Consider the following 15619-nt stretch of genomic DNA (forward strand, 5'->3'; position numbering starts at 1 on the left):
AAGAGTCACATGTCCGTGTCGTGCCAGCTCGGTTGTTCCTCCCTCTTAAATGCACCCAGTTCTGACAGAAGCGCGCTTTGCTTCATTTAGACGGTGCCTTTTAGATTCGCGGTCTGCCAAAAGATTCGGGGCACCTTGACACTGCCACAGCCATTATGCTTCTCTATCATCAAGGACAGGACGCAGAGCAGGCTTCGCATCAGCTTGACCCTCTGCTGAGAGACGGTGAACATGTCAGGGCTTTTATTCAGAGCATAGTTGTTCAGGGCGGATAAACTGCTGACATGGCACCAAGGCCGAAATGTGATGTTCTTCATCACTGGGTCCCTACAGACACACACAGTGTCGTGACACATTTCAATGAACACTCAATCCTTCCTTCTTTTCTCTCTCTGGCTGAAAACAAGGACATCAATTCAAAATGATTTTAAAAAATGGGCAATAAGCTGTTTTTCTGTGCTTTATGTTCAAGGCCAAACAAACCAGGTCTTAAAGACGTTCAAAGCTCTAATTGAAGCCATTTCAAACACGGACTACGCCAAAGACTTTGTACAAAGTCGGAACAAACGTGTTTTCAGCTTGTGACAGAGGTTTCCGGGTTGCCAGTCAAAGAATTTTCAGGGAGAACGTGGTATCTCTGAGGGGCCATTACTGTGAGGCGAAGCCCACCGAAACCACCAGACTGCCTCACAAACGAGCTCTCGCTCTGTCCTATTTCTTTGAGAGCTTTGCAGGATGGCGAGGTCACCGTGGCGAGCGTGTCAACCGGGCGAGGCTATTTTCTTGAAATGGGGTGACCGACAAATGGGCCGGCTGAAACAACACTTCCTGTTTTCACTGGCAGCCTAATGTTTCCATCAGTTTCGGAGGAAAGAAATGTACATTAACGGGTCAAAGCTTCACGGTAACGTGGCCCGTAAAAGGAACCATGTTTGTTTTTTACTGGAAATGGTAGCTGCTGACTGCTGGGTGAAGGAATTATACAGACTGACTATAATAGGCTGTCGTACTGCATCTCCTCATTCTCTCTCCATCTCTTTGCACACATCAAACATACACCGTTTGCCCTCTCACACTCACACACACACTCCTGTTACTATTATTACGCAATCTATTACTTATTCAATGTCGTGGCTTTCATTAAATATGAAGCTATGGTATTGATTCCCATGAATATTGTCCAGGTCTCAACCTGTGTACAATGAGTATCTCAATGGGTTCTTTCTTTCTTTAGCTGCAGTGAAAGCTCTGTCCTTTAAACCCCCCTCTGGTGTCGCATCGCTGTGTTCTGACAGTGAAGCAGTGTAGCTATAGGACTCATGTGTGGGTCCAGCCCCACGTCTAAAGAATGTGACCTTTTCTGTTATTAAGTATGTGAAGTGTTTGTGTCTGTAGAGGGCAGTTCAAAGAAACAGTGTCCGTCCTCTCTGTTTCTAAAGCGCACTGGCATTAAGTGAGTACACAGACCCACACACACACTCAGTGAAGGACAAATAAATGTGGACGTCTTCCTCTAACTGTGGAACTCACAGAGTTGGAGCTCCCTCTAGGGGTGAGCCCGGTCACATGACCATCCCAGTGAGTTCACAGGCTGTCAGCTCTTTTGAGCATTTCATTCTGACCTGAGCAGATCTCTTCTTACAACCACATGAACACAAACGTTGATTGTCGTCAACTTTCAAGGTTTCAAAATTCATTCAGGAATAATATCCTGGGCTGGCTATAAATTAGCGAGTGGTTACACAAACCGATATTAACAACTCATTTAACGGAAATCTCATCACAAAACACAAAACCAACTCATTCATGACTTTTTAATGCAATTGCATTGAGAACAAAAAGAGTCAATAATGTTTAACTGTCACCAAAAATCCAGTACGACACAATACAAGGTTCATGTTGCTCACTCGCTTCTACGACACCATTAACGGCAGCAGAGACGCAGAAGCATCGCTTTGAACTGAATGTAGTTGTCGTAACGTTAGAGTATATTCTAACAAGCTACCTAACTGTGCTTAGACATGGATAACGAGAGGGATAACGAATGTCCAGGCTTTAGAGGAACAGCTTCCAGTCATTTTGAGTGGGTGGGAGAGAGGCTTATGCGTGGGCGATGAAGTAACCAGCTTTTATTTCACGGAAGTGGCAAACAATGTAGTCTCGTATCGGTGAGTAGGATGGTATTTGTAATGCTGCGATTGTGTTTATTCATGTGTGTGTGTATGTGTTGTGCACAGAGCGTATTTGGAGGTGTTTCTGGAAGTGTGTGGAAGGGTGTTTTGCCTATTCACAGTCCTCTCCCGGTGAAGTTGTGTCAGTGACTCCAAAGTGCTTCAGCCTGGCCATCACTCTCTTCCCCATCTGGTTGAACTCCAACTGAAGCTCCCTCTGGTGCCTGTGACAGAGCGACGAAAGAGACGGGGGACTTAAAAGTGGTCAGGAGGACCGGTTGGTAAACTAGAGGCTGATTCAGCATTCTCATTTAGCAATTTAAGCGCGAATAAACCGTGTTGTTGATTAAAAAATGCAGCATTTTCAAATGAGAGTAATCCCAGTCAGAATGCGAGGGCATTCATTCGTCACAATATGTTAAAAAATGTCCTCCAGACACAAAATGATATTAAAATATTATAAATATTTAGAGAGATTAAAGTCATGGCCAAAATGCACAATATATAAACTAGGATATTCTCTGAGATTAAAGTGGTAAATTTACGTGAAAAATATTTTTAAAAATCAAGATTTGCAGAAGAAACTGGGGATTATTTTGTCATCGCATCACTTTGCAAGGTTGGATCAACCTTAAATAATAAGCAATAATATGGTGATTTTAGCCCAGAATCCCCATATCATCATAAACATCTGGACTTGAAATCCTGTTACAGGATCCAGAAGTTACTTTGAATTTTCACAAGTATAAATAAAGTGTAAAATAATTCTAGATTAATGATGAAAGATAATAACTGACAATTGAATGTGTTTGTTTCATTGTTTTGAAGTAGCGTCAGACGTACCTGACTGTTCTGCTGGCGAGGTTGCTATTGGAGAACTCTGCTCGGATAATCTCTGGTGTGAGTTGCACCCCTGAGCCTTCGCACCTGAGCGAAGACAAACACGTGATCTGAGCGGGAAAGCAGAGAAAAGCCTCCAACATCAAGACCGATGGATGCCAATGCTGCGTGTGCTTACGGTTTGTCCGTTAGTGGTGGCAGATCCTCAGGAGGGCCGGTGAGAGGCGGCGGCGCTGCGAGTGGAAGTGTGTCTGTGCTGTAGTCGACAGACCTATAGAGGACACACACAGTGCTTTCTCCCCTCAAGAGCCAGACCACACATTACCGGAACGAGATAATGGTCAGATATCTACTCCATCTCACTCAGATGAAAGGAGCGCTTCGGGTTGTTTAAAATCGCAGTTTGATCGGGAATGATAAAGGATCTCCAGAGTGAAAGTTGGTGCCACTTACGGGCACAAAATATAATTAAAACACAGAAAAGCCACAGGTTTGGATTTGGAGCGGGATCATGAGAGCACAGTTTGCAATTTGAAGTACATCAAGTAATTTTGAGACTTTATTAAAAGGTCTACAATATTTCATATCACCTCTTTATCTCCTGAACTTAAACTGGTCATACGTTAGCTTTGTGAGTTAGCTAGCTCATTCAGCTCGACCTGGGAGTTACTACGTTTAAACATCAAACCTGCAGCATCACATTCGTCGGAAATAAGTTGGCTGTGTTCAAAACGGCCTTCTGTTCATACGAAGTAAGACGTCAAATTGAGTGAGCGGTTCGTTCCAGCGGCATAGTACGTGGACTTTGTGTACGAGAGAAATGTCCGGAGTATGACGCAGGAGCTCACTGCACATACATGTCAGACGGCTACAATAATTAACTGGTTGGATACAATTATTAGAAACGATGGCAGGTGACATGAAAGCACAAATAAGAGGGCGGTGAGAGTGAACCGAAGCTTTATAGTTTGTTGCTAGTCAAGATACAACAGAATCCTTTTCATCATTTTAAGGGAAACATACACTTCTCTTCTTCTCTTGCTGTCAAGTTCACTCTCATCTTCCATCACTGCCGCCTGACATGAATGCTATTGTTTGCGTTGCACAGGTGGAAATGAATAAGACTGAGCAGGGCGGCCGGGCGAGAGTCATCTCTCGCATGACAAAAGAAGAATATACGTACGGTTACCGCACAGATCAGTGCTGACACGCGTAAAGAGGATACGCCGCCTTGCCAGGCATCCGATTATGTAATGCGGGGAAGGTGAGGAGAAATGGGAAGCAGACAGAAAGGTGAGGAGACAGGGCTGTAGCGGGAGTCTGATTCAAACCCACGCGTTCGCGGGTACGTCAGCGGCTGCCCTAATAGCTTGGGAATCTGGTCAAATGAGGACTGGAAATTGTTTCATGCGAGAAAAAATGACAACGTACATGAGATAAATTTCTTTGAAAGGTCAGAACCGGAATGTATAGCGTGTGGTATTCCTTGTGACAGGGTGCAAAGAGAAGCAGTGCACCACATGGGACAGCCCCATGCTGTGTTCACTAATACACCAGGGAAAAATATCATTTGTTCACTGCCCATTTAGGCTCAAGACTGAATAAAACTCTTAGATTCTGCACAGCCAAAGTATTTCACTCTCGGTATAAAATACTGCTACAGGCAAGAACCATTATACGGCAATACGTTCCTCCACAAACGGTGTCTTTAGTACAACATCAGGTTTCAAATCCATGTTTTCCTTAAAAAACAAGTCAGACAAGGTGAAACTGGGGCAGATTACTGCAGTCGTATCAACGCACTTCAATCAAATGTGCATTGCAATCAAGAGAAACTGTGTCTGTGTGTGTGTGTGTGTGTGTGTGTGTGTGTGTGTTTTGATGAAATCAGAGAACACAAGATTGATGTGAAAAACATAAAACTTCAGGAACTATTTAACAAAAGTAGAACTGATGAATACAAGAAGAACAAACGTGCTGTACAGCCTTCATATAGACCTCTCAAATGTGAATAAGGAACGATGTAGTGATTCGTAAGCTGTGTACTAAACAAGTAGGGACGACAGAAGGAAACGCCACACGTCTACGCTCCCATCGTCAAAATCACCATCCGACAAAACACAAGTCTGCCTCCGACTGCGCCCACAAAGAGCGGCCGCACCACAACTCCTACCACGGAGAGCGACCAACCCCGAATCATCAACGCAACACAAACGCAACAGTCTGTGACGCTGCCTCGGAGATGATGAATGGGATCTCAAGCTGTTGAGTATTCAAGCTTTATCTTGGCAATTTGACAGGATAAATATTTACACCAAGAAGATGAATGTCGACTCCAAGCGACCACTTGTTAAAGCAGCAAGATGAGCCTGCGTCTTACAAAGCTTTCAGCATGTGACCGACATGTAAAGGATCTCAGCGTGAGCGCAGATGGACAACATTAGAATGATCGACTGGGTGTGAGAGGAGACAATGAGATGCACCCTACTCTACATACTGGTATATTACATGTAGGAAAATGCTACTTCTGACAATGTAAAAAGCCGGAGAAGCTAGAATGACTCGCTACCACAAGGGTCATAAGTTCAAATACTTCCACGGGCTGGAAAGATTTGGACAGCGGAAGTGAACAACAGCCCATTTCCCCTCCGTAAACAAGTAGTGTAAACATGTGCTCGTACTTCTTCTCCCCACCAGAGTCCAGTTGGAGGTTCTCTGCGGTTTCACTTCTGGGTGGCTGCTGTCAGTGCAGTGCGAGGGCCGTCTGGTACAGCTTGACATTCATGATATAGTTTAGTTCTGGCCTACCTGCGTGTGGCACAGTCGCTGGTGAGAGCTGGTTGGTTGGACAGACACTTTGAGGTAAGCGAATCAAAATCCTTCCACGTCATGAGCCCTTCGATCACTTCCTGTTGGTGAGAAAGAAAAAACACAAGCCACATCTGGATTAGTCCAATCAGATATAAAGGTATAGTACGGATGGTCCGTCAGAAAGGACTCCCTGACGGAAAGCTACAGTGGTGAAAATATTCTAATGAAAGCATACATTTACGCAAACTCTCCAAAAATAAATTACCTTGTGCTCCAGAGACTTCTGAGTGTGTGAGGTTTGTGTCCGTCTGTCACTCTTAGGGATTGTATACCTGCATACAGAAAGCAGAACAATCCGGTCTGTAACTGGGCATTATCTAGTGCAAGCACAGACAACAGTTTTCCTTACTGAAACAGAGACTTACAGTATATAACCATGAATATCTATTTACTCATGTGTTGTTATTACCTGGGCAGGGGGCAGAGGTGGAACTCCGGCTCACTCTCCAGGTATTTAGGGGTCGGTTTGTAGGTCTGCAGGCCTGGATCTGGGTTCTAAAACGCATGAAATGAACACGGAAGCAACAGTCGTTTAGATCATAGCGATGTGCATCATGTATCCTGTACAGAAGCACACTTCACGTTCGACTTCAGACTTTGTATCAACGATGGTAAATGACAGCCATACGAAGATTCGGAGTGGGTTTGCTGGAAAAGGTCTGAGCAGAGCTTCGGGGGCGCTGAAGGAGAGACGGGCAGCCTTCACTTCCTCCCATGCTTTGGACTCCACTGTCCTGGGAGGCTGCGCTCCGACCTCATTGGGCACCAGCTCGTCCTAAAAAGTGACAACAGCACAGTGAGAGACATGTTAAAAAGGTTCGGTGGATGAGCGAAGTATATAATAATCTCAAATATTGAAATCTGTATGATGTAATCCAGGAACTGCAGTTACCGGAGCTCCAGTGCGAAGTGGTCTGGCCAGAGTGGCGGGAATATAAGAGTTAAAAGCATCCCAAGCTGACACAGGCCGGTAGCCCATGAGCTTATAGTGCTGGGGAACCTAGTGACGGAACAATACCGGCAATGAATATGGTTTGAACAGCGCCAGAACATAGAAACAGAGCAACGCAGACGAGGGAAACAGAGCGAGTGAGTATCTCGCATATAGAATGCGTTTGCAAAGCCGCAGGGCTTCTTCCCAGTCTCTTTTAAGACAAAACTATACTGCATTCATTTCATACAGACAGTCACAGACAAGGTCACAGGTTCAAAGCATGAAATGTAAAATCAAGTAAGCAGAATGTCAAACACAGAATACATTAAATATACTCTAAATGAACTATGCTTGTTGGGCAGTGCTGTAGGGAGTACTCGTATATATTATATATTTTGTCTTATTTTGAAAGTTCAAACTTAGCCCCCATAATAAACTGTGCAGCCAAAATACAGACACTAAGTCCCTTCAGGACAGAAATGTCCCCATTGGAACCCATTCAATAATACATATATTTTCCATTACAAGATAGAATTATGCATTCTATTATATTCTATTAAATATATTCTATTAAAGTGAGGCACAAGGGCGAAGTAAAAGTACTACTACTAAGAAGTACTGTAAAACTACTCAATTACAAGTAAAAGTCCTCAAAAGCCAAATCAGGTAGTTTAGTCCAGTGGTACAATACTTCCCTCTGGAATGCAGTGGAGGTGGCATTAAAAGGATGCACTTGTGAAATACAAGTACACGCACTTAAGTATGTCCCACCACTGCTGCTGAGAAGTACATATCTGTTGTATTGCAAAGCCTGATGTTGAGATGACCCGGTGCAGCGATCGATGCCTACTTGAAGCTTGAAGAAAGGAATACGTGTCGTCACAGTCACGTCAACAGGATCCACGAGCACCGGGACCAGATTACTGGGAGCCTGGAAACATCAAGGAGACAAATGGCATTATTTGTTCAATCGAACACAGAGGCCTTTTTTCTGCCCGCTGGAAAATGAGAGATTTAATCGAATTGCTGGAAAGTGAGCTTCCTCTTTGATTCCCCGGCTAGATCAGAGACGTCTTTCAAGGGGAAACAAATGGCATGAAAATTGTTGAATGTGCAGGACAAACCATTTAGGTGGTTCCATTAACAAGACAAAGAAGTGCTTCAGCTATCCTGTTGACAGGCTGCTGATTACATTTTTTGACATTGATGGGAAAGTATATTTCACAACGACTCGTGATCTGCAGTTAGGCTGTGAGCGATGCCATGCACTCACCAGCGGGTCATCTTCATCGGAGAAAACAGGGAAAGCAAATGGAAAGACTTTGTCTGGCGAGATCTTCAGATCACAAGTCGGCTCCTCTTCAGCTGAAACAAGCGGAGACAATTAATACGTTCAAAAAGTTCATTTCCACAGATCTTTATTTGTGAGGGTCAGTGACTGTATGATTGAATGCGGGCGGCTCCATAAACAACCCTGTCCATGAGGCATGCATGTATGTTCTAGGACGCTCATAATACCCAGAGGCCGATTCAATTTTACCTCTGGGGATGAACTCCATTAAGCATGCTTCACTGACATGGCATAATGAGATTACTTCTGAATGAGGAGATTACGGGATAATATAAAACCTTTCTTTGCCGAGGGCGCGTTCTTCATGCCGTCTGACAGCTTCTTCAAACGGGTCAGTCTCCGGTTCATGCGACATCGGATCACGATCTGCAAGGGAGAGACGTTAGCTCCTGGTCACGTCCACATCTGTGCATTTGCACATGCACCCCGGTGACGATACGGCCCTTGGATGTGTTTACCTTGCGCGCCGCCTGCTGGAACAGTCCGAGGGCTCTTCGTCTCACCTCCCACTGAAAACTGGGGTAAAACTGGAAGGACGGGGCGCCGTCGCAGGCCTGGAAGAGGTCAGAAGTCACACTTATTGCTCACTTTCATGTGCTCGTTTGGCACGTGCAAATGTGAAGGACCATGAGGTGAAATTTCATGAGGTCTCAGCTCGCAATACCAGTAATGTGAATGTTGAATTGAATCAAATTGCAGATCAAAATTAAAACGTCGTGTATTATCTTGATGTTTAACACACCACGGTGGACGTTTACCTGTCCGGCTTCACACAGCACTCGTCTGGAGGAAAGTTTCGGCTTCCCAGCAGCAAAGTCTCCCTCGTGAGGTGCATCTCCCCTTTTGACCTGCAGCAAAAGAGTACAAAGGGAGTTCGCTGCATGGCAGGAAGCAAAAGGTAGATGCTGCTCTTCCTATTCTTTTTGCAAAAGCCTTCAGAGTTCTGTCATGGCCAATGGAAAAAGAACATTCCAACATGTTTATCCTCGACAGTAAGGACGCCTTGAATGCTTTGAAGAGGCAACAGTCTCTTTGTCACAGGAAGAAATAAGCTTGATGAGGTATGTCGTAATTCTTCCCAACCACAGCAGCCATGACAATACGGTGGAGTACGGTCTCGTTTGTATGTAGGAATGAAATGTCAAGGTATCAATAAATCATTTGACGATGACATTATGGTTTTGACAACAAAAGAAGAGTCAAACCGTACGTCATCTTCCCAGTTCTTGTCCGAGAAACTAAATCACGGTTAAGCAACAAAGCTGTAAATACTGTGATACAAACAGAGGAGGACGGCTTCTCTGTTGAGTTATTTATGTTCTGGCCTGCAGTCAAGACTCTAAAGACAGCTAGAAGATACTAGATCATCCTCACATGAAAACAGCACATAAAATACCATAGTGTGGTGAAATGAGGCTGTAAACGCAGAGTTTATGGCCGTGTGTGTGTGTGTGTGTGTGTGTGTGTGTGTGTGTGTGTGTGTGTGTGTGTTATAAACAGTGCAGGTGGAGAGGAGTCGGGGGAGGAAGTGCTGCTAAGTGTCTGTGAGAGTTCTGTCAACTATTCAAAGAACTATTTTTCTGAGGAAACACACACACACGCAAATTTCAAAAGTGACGTTACTTCGTCTTAGTCTGCAGATTTCCCCCGTGAATCAATACAATCAGTCACAGCGGCAGCATGACAGGGCGGAAATCACAGCGTGGATCTAACCATACAACAGCTGGATCGGGTTATGACATTGGTATTTGTACGGTGTGTCGCTACCGACACATCCAGTAAATGTCATGTTGACTGAAATAGGCCTTACATGGACTGCTCTGTAACACCACTAGCTGGAAGAATAACAAAGGGCACACTGTTTCTCTCCGTCCACATGAAGTGAAATCTTACCATGTACTCATGCAGCGCCATCTCTCTCTCCTCCGCTATCTGCCGCCTGGTGTGCTCTGACACGGGGTCCTTACCAAGATGGACTTGCCTGAATCAAACATATATCTATGAAACTAAAATCACATACTTTATGACTTTGATATCTTTAGCTTGTGGTTAATGTGATGCTGTACATGCTTTTAAAACAACACATGTACTTCATATTTAGTTTTTACCATCTGAGCTGGTTGGCTTGCTCGTCCTTCACGTTTTGTTGAACCTTTTTCATGAAGAGGGCTTCCTTCATCCGTCTGTTCTGCAGACCGACCATGCTGCCACAGGATATGGCTGAAGTAAAAGGGCGGCGCCGCCAAAATAAGAGACACACTTCATATGAATAATCTGAAATGCTATTTACTTCAGAGAAAAAGATACAGTGCAAACGAAGACTACAACAGGACCCTAATACGTTAATTCATATCATACAACAGGTTTGTAGAGGTGACAACCCTTCAGCTAAAAGAGTAAAACCATCTACCTTCCCTCAGGTCTTTAGAGCTGAGCTTATCCGTGTCTTTGATCAGCATCTTTGCCACGCCTGCAGGAGTGCAGACATCTACTGGAGGCTTAACACCAGCCTGATCTGCCCATGTCTAGAGGACAGGTAAAGAGATAACAGCATGAAACAAGGATAACTACAACGGCGTATTAGGGCTATCGTAGGTAAAAACATTCTGTTTCACACCATCAGACTGTTACTGAACCACTTACGCTGGTCTTGGATCTGTCCGCCTCCTTGGTCGACCTGTATTTGGTTTTTGTTCGAGGGGGCGGTTGGCTGGCAGGTGAAGGTCCTTTGTATTCTGCAGGTACTGCATCTCCATGACCCGGCATGCTCCCCAGCTCACTACGATGCAGAAAAATAAGCACCGAAGTACATATTACAGGGACAAACTTGTTTTAATTATGGCAAAAAATTGATGAATCAATGCAGAACGCTCGTTTGACTGCAAGTGACAGTATTTGCGGCTAATTTGAGGCCGCGAGTGGAAGACTCTGGAAGAACAAACACAGTGGATGGGGAGAATGAAACAGTGGGTAATTGGCTTGTTCTTGTTTTGAGGTCCAGGACGGGCTCCGGTGGCAGAGTGAGAGCCGCTCTAAATTGGGTTGTTTGTACAATGATATGTGGACAGAGGGGAGGCTGAGCTGTGAGGTCAGAAGCCAGGTACTTCATTTTCATGATGTTTACATTTCTTCAGCTGTCAGATTGTGCCAGTGACCCCTTGGTGTAAACGGCAGCTGGATGATAATTAAACAGGACATCTCAATATTGACACAAGAGCGTCTTTTATAATAATATAATATAATGTTTTATAATATGCTAAACATCCATCGGGAGGCACATCCATCTTGATATCGCTGCATCGGCTACCGAGCTATTTTCATGAATTATTAACTTTCGGCCGAGATAACACCAAGACAGCGCGGTGGATGGAGCTACTGCTGTGTGATGGATGGCACCATCCTTTCTCATGGGAACGGAGTTAAACATTAGGTTTCACACCGGCTGAAAGAAAACAAACGAATGGGAACCTCTAATCAGCACACAAGCCCATTTTCCAGTTGAATCCAGTTGGGTGCCCCAACATGGACCACCTCGTTTGGTAATGAGTTTGCACACACAACCTGAGAGCTGTTTTCATTACTGGACAGCAAGGAGAGACCATTTCATACTGTCATTCATTTCTATGAGATAGCACAGTGCCATAAGATAGGGAGAGAAACAACAAGATTCTACAGTCATAGAATGTCAGTCATCTTGTTTTGATTCAACAAAAAGTGACCCGAGAGGGCGGAGCTAAGTACAACCGAATGCTGAAGAAGACCATTTTTAAGCGACCAAACCGGCTACAATTATCCTTCATGAAGTGAAAACACCCGGTGAAAGGGTTCAAATTCAAAACATGGACAACGACCTGTCAATCACTGTGTAGCCCCGCCCGAAAGCATCCCCTGCTTTATGGTCTATTTGACTCTAAATTGACCATCATTTACAAAATGAATATCATGCTGTATTGAAGAAGACTTGAAACTACAGATTGAGACCATAAACTCATGTTTACTGAGGGAATAAATCAAGAGAGAAGTTGAGTCACTTTCTCATAGACTTCTATACAACCAGAGGAGTCGCCCCCTGCTGGATATTAGAGAGAGTGCAAGTTCAAGGCCCTTCAGCATCAGCTTCACTTTTCAGACCCGGAGGTTGCCGCCTGGTTACAGTGCATTAAAAACATATGGAACTTAGGATCCTTCTACTAATCACCTGTGGGCGAGGCGAGGGGCGGAGCTCCCGGTGATGGTACAGAGGTACGGTCTGCTGTTGAACTGCGAGATGATCAGCTGGATGGTGACCTGACAAGTCTCATATTGGAAAGGACTGAAGGTCACCATGATCTTCTCTTCGCCGTTGGCTGGTACCACACCTGGAAGAGCAGGACCACAGGGACGAGAGGGTGTTTGTGTATGTATGTGGCTCTCCTCAGTCAGTGATTAAGATACGAGCGACAATTAGCTCAACACACAGCACGCCATTCTCCCAAACTAAGTCAGTTGCAACCAATTAAAGAGGTAGAAGTATATATATATACATATATATATATTTTTTTTTTCTTAATTGAAATAGAAATACTCATTTGTATCTTTTCTTCTCATTCCAGGTTTGTACCTAAGTTAAAACTGCAGCTGTAATTCTAAGTGCTGGTTTCCGCCGCGTGTTATGATGCTTCCCAGACCACGAACACTGCTCAGTGGAAGCTGGAGGCATCCTTCAAGTTCTGTGGCGACTTGTTTAATACACAACCAGTCAAAGGTTTTGAGGAAACGCAGCGCACCTGCTCTCCTGATGGGTTATGTCCTTAATTTGGTGAGCAAACTGAGATCCGGCGATGGAAAAACAACTTTATTTATCCATTCCACCTTAAAGGCAAACTCTAAAATGCATCACAGTTAAATAGAGCGTAAATCAAAACATGTAGACATCCTGTGCACTGGGATGAAACGGCAGGTTGATGTCAAATGAAATGATTGCACTCGTGCATACCTGTAAGGGGATGGATGGAGAAGGCCACGTGGGGATCAATAACGTGCACCTGGAACTCAAAGTCGATGGGGCAGCTGCATCTCAGAGGAATCGCACGGCGAACGCTGGAGACAGGTGGAGAAAACAACAGATGAGAACATCTGTCTATGATGTGACACCAACGGGTGAATGGAGGCATGCTTGGTTGTATGGAAGAATACAAAGAGACAGCCAAGCCCTCAGGTTAAAAAACAGTCCACTGAAGATCCCAACACACACTGTACGACACACACACACCTTTGCCCAAGTGGTACGACTGATAGGTCGATGCGAGGAGGGATGTGCAGGTCATCGATGACAGGGTAAGCATGAACTGGAATCAACAGGTTCTCTTCCCCCTTGGAAAGAGGGTGGGTGGGTTGAAAGAACAAGACGAGAGAGGAAACACGATAAGGGACGGAGATAAGACAGAGAAGAGAAGTCTCGGAGTAAACATGGGAACGTATCATCGAAGCAGAGAAGGGAAAGCAGCTAGCAATTGTTCCTCGTGGTTGTTTGACTGTTTGCTTTGCAGCAAATATCAATGTAAAGTCCTTAGAGACTGACTTGTGATTCCCAGCTTCCACTAAATGCCAAAAGTCTAAAGATGTGTGTGTAAGCTGCTGGATCCTGACCTTGCAGTGAACCCGAATGCAGTCGTAGAAGTAACGCCACTCGTCTGGACAGAGCCTGACCTTCAGTGTGTAGGCGAGGCCCGGGATGAGTCGATACTTGGGAGGCAGACGGAAGGGAACGAGGTTGAATCATCAGAGACGACACTGATTGCGCTGATTGCCAAGTGGAGTCGTAATGTTAGTTTCAGTTCAGCAACTTGTAATTAAAACAAAAACATACCTTTTTGGTATAAGTTGTTTGGAAGTGCTTGGTTTGGGTGGGGATGATGTGAATATTCACGACTTCAGAGGAGATGTTGATGAGTCGCTGAGAGAGGGGGAGAGGAGAGAAGAGATTTTCAATCCAATCGTGTGCCCTTGAGAAAAGCATTTCCATATTCTGTGTTTACATCCAGTCTACAGCGCCTCCTCATGTGTATATGGGGTCAAATTAGTGCCTGTTCAATTAAACAAAATGTAGCCTGTATGGAATCCAAATGAATTAATGTCAGGATGAAGCCTGGGAAAAGACAGTTAAAAAGGATTAATTAAAAGGACATTAACAGTATTCTTCTCACCAGGATCTTTGTGGAATCCTTCCCCAGCTCAAACCCACTGAAGTGAAGCACTGGAGGCTCTGCTTGGATCAGGTTGTTGCTTTTCAGTTTGGCATATATTTCTATGAGGAGAAAAAATAGTGAAATTGAATAAGCGAAGATGTTTTACAAAAATATATATTTTTTAAATGTTTAAGTGAGAGGCTGAATGCAGTATAAATAGACTCCATCAGAGGGTTTCAGGGGTCATGCTTAATATGTACTTGATTCCAGTAGATGATTGGGAGTATTGGCTCTGCTCCTGCCCTCCACCACCAGCTGGCTCAGAGGCAGAGGGGGCCCCCTCCTGAGGGGCTCCGGCGGTGTCTGCGAGGCAGCGGGGGCCACCTGCATCCTGGCAAAAAAAGGTCAGCTCAGCTCTGGCTCCTCATGAGAGAAATGACAGAAGGCTGGAGGACAGACAAGGAGACCGCCGTGTGTTGGGAAATGTTGTGTTGGAAAACCTATGAATTTATAATCAGAATACAAGAGGGGAGACACATATATATACACACACAGAGATATATTTATGTAAATACCGTATGTGTATATATAAACACATATACATGTGTGTATATATATATTTATATATGTTTACTGTCATACTGTTGATATGAAGTATGCACTAGTGGCATCACATTCCCTCCACAATACGGTGCATTGATAAAGTAGTTACACCTTTTCATTTTTCCCCCTCCATTATATTATGTTGCAGCTGAATACTTATATCATTTAAATTAATTTTCCCATTCAACACTCCAGACCCCATTAGGAATAAGGAAAAACAGAAATAATTTAGCATATTTATTACAAAGAAAAAAATGTCTACATCACATTGACAAAAGTGTTCAGACCAATTGGACTCCAAACCGGATGTAGACGTCTCAAAGGTGATTAAGAGAAACGGGAAGCACCTGAGCTAACGCTAGGCATTAGGGGATATTGAGTTTAGACTGAATCTGAGGAAAATATTATAAAACATTTTAGCACGCGGCTGGGGAACAACTAAATGTGAAAAAAGTGAAGGTGTCTGAATACAATTTGAATGCACCGCATTTGCGCTATATATAAAGAAATACGTTTCTACCTGTAACAAACCTAAGCCTGAGCAACGTTAGCGAGGAGGCAAATAACTCTGGTGTTGTTAGCCTAGCGCTACCTGTTAGATTAATTTAACGAAGTTACGCTAGCGTTAACTTAACGCTTCTTAGTAAGAGTTTTATCAGCTTTCATGACAAAACGTTTGAAC

The 15619-nt window shown here is 44.2% G+C and overlaps 1 protein-coding gene across 1 annotated transcript; it reads right to left on the minus strand.

Annotated features, from left to right (window-relative positions):
* Positions 1–2283: 2283 nt before the first annotated feature.
* cfap221 (cilia and flagella associated protein 221) lies at positions 2284–14724 on the minus strand (the record flags this gene model as incomplete). The annotated part of the gene is made up of 24 exons (XM_079296843.1): positions 2284–2395; positions 3015–3098; positions 3190–3282; positions 5820–5920; positions 6088–6154; positions 6292–6377; positions 6511–6657; positions 6775–6882; positions 7667–7747; positions 8090–8181; positions 8446–8533; positions 8626–8721; positions 8926–9015; positions 10061–10148; positions 10276–10387; positions 10578–10682; positions 10807–10946; positions 12366–12525; positions 13143–13246; positions 13419–13519; positions 13796–13891; positions 14016–14102; positions 14353–14453; positions 14595–14724. The coding sequence occupies 24 exons, from the start codon at positions 14722–14724 to the stop codon at positions 2284–2286; spliced, it is 2469 nt and encodes an 822-aa protein (XP_079152969.1).
* Positions 14725–15619: the final 895 nt, after the last annotated feature.

This window comes from Melanostigma gelatinosum, assembly GCF_949748355.1.
Source record: "Melanostigma gelatinosum genome assembly, chromosome: 24".
In the NCBI taxonomy this organism is placed as follows: domain Eukaryota; kingdom Metazoa; phylum Chordata; class Actinopteri; order Perciformes; family Zoarcidae; genus Melanostigma; species Melanostigma gelatinosum.